The sequence below is a fragment of the Chiloscyllium plagiosum genome, chromosome 3 (assembly GCF_004010195.1).
Source record: "Chiloscyllium plagiosum isolate BGI_BamShark_2017 chromosome 3, ASM401019v2, whole genome shotgun sequence".
Classification (NCBI taxonomy): domain Eukaryota; kingdom Metazoa; phylum Chordata; class Chondrichthyes; order Orectolobiformes; family Hemiscylliidae; genus Chiloscyllium; species Chiloscyllium plagiosum.
The window spans coordinates 84074499-84082859 of NC_057712.1; the positions used below are offsets into that span (position 1 = coordinate 84074499).

An 8361-nucleotide genomic window follows, 5' to 3' on the forward strand; every position below is an offset into this window, starting at 1 on the left:
CCTCGGAACACTTCAACCCCAGGGCATCAATGTGGACTTCACCAGTTTCCTCATTTCCCCTTCCCCCACCTCACCCCAGTTCCAAACTTCCAGCTCAGCACTGTCCCCATGACTTGTCATATCTTCTTTTCCACCTATCCACTCCACCCTCCTCTCTGACCTATCACCTTCATCCCACCCCCACTCACCTATTTGTACTCTATGCTACTTTCTCCCCACCTCCACCCTCCTCTCATTTATCTCTCCACCCTTCAGGCACTCTGCCTGTATTCCTGATGAAGGGCTTTTGCCCGAAATGTCGATTTTCCTGCTCCTTGGATGCTGCCTGAACTGCTGTGCTTTTCCAGCACCACTCTACTCCAGAATCTGGTTTCCAGCATCTGCAGTCATTGTTTTTACCCACCAAAAGACACGACCCACTATTGCCAGTTTCTATACATACAGACAAAGGAGGACACCACTTTGTCTGGGACAACACACGCATTCTCGCTCAGGCAAAACAAAGACACGCACTTAAAGGCATGGCATTCTAACCAGAACTCCATCAATAAACACATTAATTTAGATCCTATCAATCTTCCCTTGAAAAAAAAGAACCGGAAATGACGTCACCCACCTTAAGAAACCAAGATCTATAATAGAGAGGCGGGACATGCCACCAGTGTTTCACTGGAGACTGTCACTGATGACTGTTCATCAGAGCTAAAGTGAAGTGTGGAGGGGACAGCATTTATGGTATAGTTTGGGAGGGGGGGGGGGGGGTGGGGAGTGTAGAGTGCTGTCGGAGAAAATATGTTGATAGTTCAGATTAAGTGATTGGAATGTGAGTGTGGCAGAATAATGGTGTGTCTAACTGCCAGACTGGAAAGAATAGACAGTCCCACTGGGTGGGGGAGAGGGGAAACAATGTAACAAATAAAGCTAATAGAAAGGGAGAAAATGGGAGTTGGTTTGCAATTTGAAGATGTCTGACTCAATATTAAGTCCAGAAGGCTGTGAAATGCCCAATATGAAAATGAGATATTGTACCTCCAGTTTGCGCTATGGTTCACTGGAACACAGCAGCATGCTGAGGACAGACACATGGGCACGAGCATGTTGTGTTAAGATAATCAGCTACCAGAAGGTCAGGGTCATGCTTGTGCACAGACTGGAGGTATTCTGCAAAATCATCACCCAGTCTGCATTTTGTTTCTCCAGTGTGAAGTAAGCAACACTGGGTGCAGTGAATACAATACACAAGATTGAAGTGCTGCTTTGTTTGGAAAGACTGTTTAGGCCCTTGGATGGTGAGCAGGGAGGAGGTGAAGGGGCAGGTGTTGTACCTTCTGTGGTTACACGGGAAGGTGCTGTGCAGAGGAGGAAGGAGTTGAGAGCTCTCGGACCGTTCTGGTGGGGAATGGTAGTATAGAGGGATTGGGCGTCCATGGTGAACAGGAGACAGTTAGGACTAGGGAACTGGAAATTGTCAGTATGATGGAGGGCATCAGAGGAATCTCAAATGGAGAGAGGATGGAGTCAAGGTAGGCTCAGCTTGGAGCCACACAAGTATTCTAATTTAACCAGAGATTGTGATGGAGCATGAGAATTGAGACTGCATCAAAGACTTTGTTGGCTGGGTCAAAGAAAATGGCTTCAGTCTTTCCATTATTTACTTTAGTGAGAGTGCAATTTGGGTAAGATGTGAAGCAGTTCACTATCACTTGCTTATTAACATTAAAAGCAAACATAACCTCAACAGATTTTCTCTTCACTATTCTACTTTAATAACTTAAACATTGTGAACATACAGCTTTGAGGAAAACTGAAGGTCAAAACATGTTGTGCTGCGTTTGTTGCAACTCTGATGCAAGAAGCAGACTTGGAAAAGGAGATATCAGTTGTAGAGTATGCAAAAAGGATGATGATTATTGGGCCATGTTTGGCACGGAACAGTAAATCATTGTTCTTCAATCAGGCAGATTGATTCTAATTGGTCACGATGCTCCCATGGGGTGGAGCAGGTAGTATTCACAACTTTCTTTTTCATCCAATAGTAAAATTACAATATATGTACAAATTCCTTTTGTCTACACCTACAAAATACCTTGCAAGAACTGTAACAAACACTACATTGGACAACAGGCAGAAAACTAGCCATCGGGATACATGAACATCAACTAGCCACAAAATGACATGACTCGGTCTCACTAGTATCCTTACATACCGATGAGGAAGGACACCACTTTGACTGGGACAACACATCTATCCTAGGACAAGCCCAACAGAGACAGCACGAGACCTAGAAGTATGACATTCCAACTGGAACTCTATCAACAAACACATTGACTTGGATCCCGTTTACCACCCCTGAGAAAAATAACAGGAAATGACATCATAAGAAATTATGTCACCACAGGAAATGACATCACCAACCCTAGGAAACTGATACATGTAAATAGAAAGCGGGCTACACCATCAGTGCTTCATTTGGAGGCTCGCTGAAGATGTTACCTAGTATGGTGATAAAACGTCTGAAAACGAACCTTCCAGCTCAGCAAGCAAACCTACATCCAGAACCTCAAACTGAGATACAAATCTTCTCAAAACTCGCTAACAGGGTCCTGCGCATTAATACATGTGGCTACTGGTAAATTGATTCCCAGCATAGTTCTTAGCACAAGTCATATTATTTGATATTTATGTCTAATAGCAGAATTACACGAAATGGTGGACCTATGGTTCTGAGGCTTGCAAGTGCATGTTGGTTTGATGTGCCCAGTGCACAGTCTGTTGAAAACAACCAAAAGGATATGTTGGCTGATACAATCTGTCAGTCTTTAGCACATATAAGCTATATAACACCAACTATTTGCTGCACTTCCATACCAGTGCTGGCCCACTCAATCAGCATCATCTCATGTCGTATAAATTTATATCCCCTTTTCAAGCCTGCTTCTTAAGTTTTAGTCTCGATGTGTGCAAGAAGAAAAGTTTCGATTTCTCATCTCCTGTTCTTCTTTTGAACATTTTAAATTCACACATGGCTTTGGTATATATTCTTAACAGTTCGAGAAATGTGTTTGTTTCAAGTGTCTGTTTATCTGCTGTCAAATGATTATCTAAAATAAATAGATTGAGATATAAAGACGGGGTAATTTCGGCTTCACTTAACCAGAACCTACCTGGATCAGATGGCTGAAGAGGTAAATGACCGACTACAAGAAGCTGGGCAAGTGACTATAGCAGAGCTATGTAAATTGTATGACCTTCCAGCTGACTTTTTAATGGAGGTGAGTAGATATTTTCCATTGCAGTTAAGTTATTTGAGGCAGTTGATGTATAGTATTAAAGAACTGGGTCAAGCTCTGACATTTTATAGTGATTTTTTTTTTAAATTCCGCAGGTTTTCGAAGTAATAAAACCAAGACTACATTGGTTTTGAGTAGCCAATTATAAAAGGAATGTTCCAACAGGAACAGTTGTTTTAATAAGTTGTAAAATAATTTATTCTGCCATTGAGTGGAGAACCAGCTTTATCATGTCTGTTCCTTTAAGCACAATAAATAGCCCTAAATTGATACAGCTTCAGGCCAGTTACAGAGTAATTATTGCTCTTTAAATCTGGAAATTCCAAACCATCTGTGGCTGTTATGACTAACCAGGTTAAGTCTGATATGTAATTGTTTATAAGGTAAATGTTTTCAAAGTTCTCTGGGCTACCTGATCCCAAATTATCTTCAAATCCAGGCAGGGCATTTTTTTTCCTTTTGCACCTATGTAATATGCTTTTGCAGAATTTGCAGTTATAGTGATGGCAAAAATCAGCAACCTGTCTGACCCATGTGATCAATCCTAGCTGATGTCAGTACTGGACAAGTCAGATTCCCCAGATTGAAATCTACTTGCCAGATCATGTTTTATTTTGTCTTGATTTTAATAAAGTGGTCTCTAACTAAAATGTAAGAACTTAATGCTGCAGATTTTGCTTCAGCAATAAAAGTTTATCAGCAATAGAAACAAAGATAAAATATAATTAGCCAAACTATCTACTTATAAATTCAAAGATTTTAAAACACAGAGTAAAAGTATAATCCCATTTATCCTAAAACGCTTCTTTATAAATTGGAAAGGAAAAACAACAGCTTTTCAGTCGAATCCTAAAACACACTATGTACAGTATCCAAAAGCACCACTTATACAATGCTCACACCCATGTCTTGGTCTTTAGCATCTCAGCAAGTTCACTGCCATCTTCTGAACATACATCTCTTACTGACTGCTGGTTTTGGCACAACACTCCCATCTCAAAAACTAATTTTTAAAAGACACTGCCTGGCAAACGTAGCTTGTTATTGACTATCAGTGTCTGCCACCCCAAAAGAAAATGTACTATTGCAGCTTTTTGCTAGTTGCTGCTGGATCTGCCTGTAATTTCCTCTCAAAGGTTATTCTGTTCCTGCATAACGCACACCTCTGACTCTCTATGGACCTTCCTGTTCTAAAAGTGAATTTTCCAGCCACTTCAAAGCATCAAAAGAACTTAATATTCCCTCCCTCTGAGAGGTACCTGATGGACCATGTGCAGTGCACGTCCACACAGGCTTAGTACAAAGGGAAATAAGTCCAGACTTTAATAGCCAGAACAAATCAGATGGAGAAAGGAAGCCAGCAAGTAAGCTTATAAGTCATAAGTGAAATTAGGTGCAAGAGCAGACTGGAGCTGAGAGACAGAGATAGAGAGGGAAGAGACACAGAATCTCAAATTCAAGCAGAGCAATCAGTGGCAAACAGCACTGGAGGTGTGATCAGAGCCAAAGATATCAGCCATGTTACCTTAAAAGTAATAGAACTTTATAAACTTAATCTGCAGTTAGACTTTCGGAAGGCAACAAACTCTGCTGTTCATATTATCATATTCCTGACCTTGTTTTAAAAAAAGATCTTTGACTTAATGCATAGCAAAGTTATGGTCAAATAGTATCTAAATCTCTCACTTTCTGAAATGCATTCAACAGTTATTTTTGAGAAGTTCTGCAGCTGTGAAATATGAGAGATAGTCTCTGTCTATGTTTAGCATTTGTATAATGGTATTTTTCTATCTAAATTTAAAGGCATTATCAGTGCGCCTAGGCAGAATTATAAATGGACAGATGGATACCTTTGATCGAGGAGTCATCTTTACTGATGCTTTTGTTGCTCAGCATAAAGCACGGATTCGTGGACTTTTCAGTGCAATAACCAGGTATGGCTCATTATTATAATCTCCTCTTGATTCAATTCAGATAAGAAGTTAATCAATTACTGTTCAGGTTAACCCTTGCAGCAAGACTACAACAGGAAAAAGTAATAAAGGTGAGATGTGCTTATTCTAATTATTAGACATGGATCAGTTTACTGAAACATATTTTATATTAATGCGATCTAACCTAGCACTTCCTTGTAATGTAAGTACCAGCAATGAACAATTATTGTCCTGAAAATGTTGTCTCTTAAGTAGATGACTACCAATTTTATATCGGTCATTTTAAATTATCAACTATCAGTACAGGATGAGTTCTAAGGTGTCAGTGAAATTGGGGAAGGTATAATGTCACGTTTATTTTGTAATGATTGTGTGTTGGAGAGAACCCCCATTGCTACTTCTATTGCTCTGGTGACGTAGTTCAAAAAGGAATGCCCTGTCTGCAAGGAACAAAGAATAGTTTCGTCTTTTCAGCCTTTTTAAGCTATCAGTTTGAATTTTCAAAGTTTGTGAGAAGATTTGTAGCTCGGGTACTCGTTGTTGTGGTTCTGTTCACCGAGTGGGAATTTGTGTTGCAGACGTTTTGTCCCCTGTCTAGGTGATATCCTCAGTGCTTGGGAGCCTCCTGTGAAGCGCTTCTGTGATCTTTCCTCCGGCATTTGTAGTGGTTTGAATCTGCCGCTTCCGGTTGTCAGTTCCAGCTGTCGGCTGCAGTGGTCGGTATATTGGGTCCAGGTCGATGTGCTTATTGATTGAATCTGTGGATGAGTGCCATGCCTCTAGGAATTCCCTGGCTGTTCTCTGTTTGGCTTGTCCTATAATAGTAGTGTTGTCCCAGTCGAATTCATGTTGCTTGTCATCTGCGTGTGTGGCTACTAAGGATAGCTGGTCGTGTCGTTTCGTGGCTAGTTAGTGTTCATGGATGTGATCGTTAGCTGTCTTCCTGTTTGTCCTATGTAGTGTTTTGTGCAGTCCTTGCATGGGATTTTGTACACTCCATTGTACACTACAACGGAGAATTCACCACAAAGGTATACAGGAAAGCCACACACACAGACCAAGTCCTAAACTACGAAAGCAACCACCCCAACACACACAAAAGAAGTTGCATCAAGACACTATTCAAAAGGGTAACAACACACTGCAATACACCAGAACTGCAAAAAGAGGAAGAAGAACACCTCTACAATGTATTCACCAAAAACGGATACCCGTGCAATTCCATCAACAGATGCCTAAGGGAAAGACAACGGAATGAGGACATGCCGCAACCCAAAGGACTAGCCACGCTACCATACATCAGGAGCATTTCCGAACTGACAGCCAGACTACTGCGACCACTTGGACTCATAACAGCACACAAACCAACAGCCACTCTCAGAACGAAGGACCCGATACCCAGCATGAGCAAAACCAATGTAGTGTACAAAGTCCCATGCAAGGACTACACAAAACACTTCATAGGACAAACAGGAAGACAGCTAACGATCCGCATCCATGAACACCAACTAACCACGAAACGACACGACCAGCTATCCTTAGTAGCCACACACTCAGATGACGAGCAACATGAGTTCGACTGGGACCACACTACTATTATAGAACAAGCCAAACAGCGAACAGCCAGGGAATTCCTAGAGGCATGGCACTCATCCACAGATTCAATCAATAAGCACATTGACCTGGACCCAATATACCGACCACTGCAGCCGACAGCTGGAACTGACAACCGGAAGCGGCAGATTCAAACCACTACAAATGCCGGAGGAAAGATCACAGAAGTGCTTCACAGGAGGCTCCCAAGCACTGAGGATGTCACCTAGACAGGGGACGAAACGTCTGCAACACAAATTCCCAGCTCGGTGAACAGAATCACAACAGTTTGAATTTTAATGATTTCTTTAACATCTTTACACCAACTAGTACTTTGCATCTGTATTCACTATAGAAAAGGATAATATAGGTACAGAGATAGAAAAGCTCTGAAATACTTGAACAAACTAACATTGACGGAAGTGGTTTAGAAGATGTGAAAGGGATTATATCCCAGGCTCAGATAAAATGTATTTCAAGCTGCTGTAGGAGACAAGGGAAGAGATTGAAGTGGTTTCTGATAGGATTTGAAATTATATTCTGATCACAGGAGTGACGCTAGTGTACTGGCGGACAGTGAACATGGTACTATTATTCAAGAAGGGTGGTAAGGATTAACAAGGAAAGCACAGGCCAGTGAGTCTAACATCCGTGTTGGTGAAACTATTGAGAAGACAATAAAGGGCGTAATTAATCTCCACTTGGAAAGGCATATATTGATCAGGAATAGTTAACATGGCCTTGCCAGGGGCTATCCTGTCTAATAAACTTGATTGACCTTTTCAAGCAGGTGACTTGTGTAGAATAGGGGTAGTGCAGTTGATGTAATCAGTATGGACTTCAGTAAGGGTTTTGACAAGGTCTTGCATGGTAAACTGGTTAAGAAGCTAAGACCATATGGAATCCTGGGCAATTTGGCAAATTTGATCCAAAATTAGTTTAGTAGCAGAAGGCAGAGAATGATGGTCAAAGGGTGCTTTTGACACTGAAAGCTTATTTCCAGTGGCATCCCATAAGGTTTGGTGCTGGTACCCAGTTGCTTGTTGTGTACATTAAGGGTGTAAACATGAATGTAGGAGGTTTGAACAGTTATAGGAAAATTGGTGGCGTGGTAAATAACGAGAATAAATGCCTTCACCTATAGAACCATAAGGACAGGCTGGTTGCATGTATCAAATGGAACTTAATCCTGAAAAGTGAGAGTTGTTTATTTTTGGGAGGACTAACAAGATAAAAGAGTGCACATAGAATAATAGCACCCTAGGAAATGCAGAGGACTAGAGGTACCTTGATGTTTATGTCCTTAGATCCTTAAAACCAGCAGAGCAGGTAGATAAGGTGGTCAGGAAAGCATATTGGTTATTTGCCTTTATTAGTCGAGGTGGGAGAGTGTGGTGCTGGAAAAGCACAGCCGGCTGAGCAGCATCCAAGGAGCAGGAGAGTCGATGTTTTGGGCATAAGCCCTTCATCAGGAAAATGGCTTGAGAGCCAAGGGGGCTGAGAAATAAATGGAAGCGGGGTGAGGCTGGGGGGGGGAGGTAGAA

At 41.5% G+C, this 8361-nt stretch overlaps 1 protein-coding gene across 2 annotated transcripts in view; it reads left to right on the forward strand.

Annotated features, from left to right (window-relative positions):
- The window catches only part of ufl1 (UFM1-specific ligase 1), a 61043-nt gene that overhangs the window by 15694 nt on the left and 36988 nt on the right, over positions 1-8361 (forward strand). For both annotated transcript variants that reach the window (XM_043685309.1, XM_043685304.1), the window contains exons 5-6: positions 3158-3272; positions 5094-5224. In XM_043685309.1, the coding sequence (XP_043541244.1) occupies positions 3158-3272; positions 5094-5224 (246 nt within the window). The remainder of the gene's footprint in view (positions 1-3157; positions 3273-5093; positions 5225-8361) is intronic.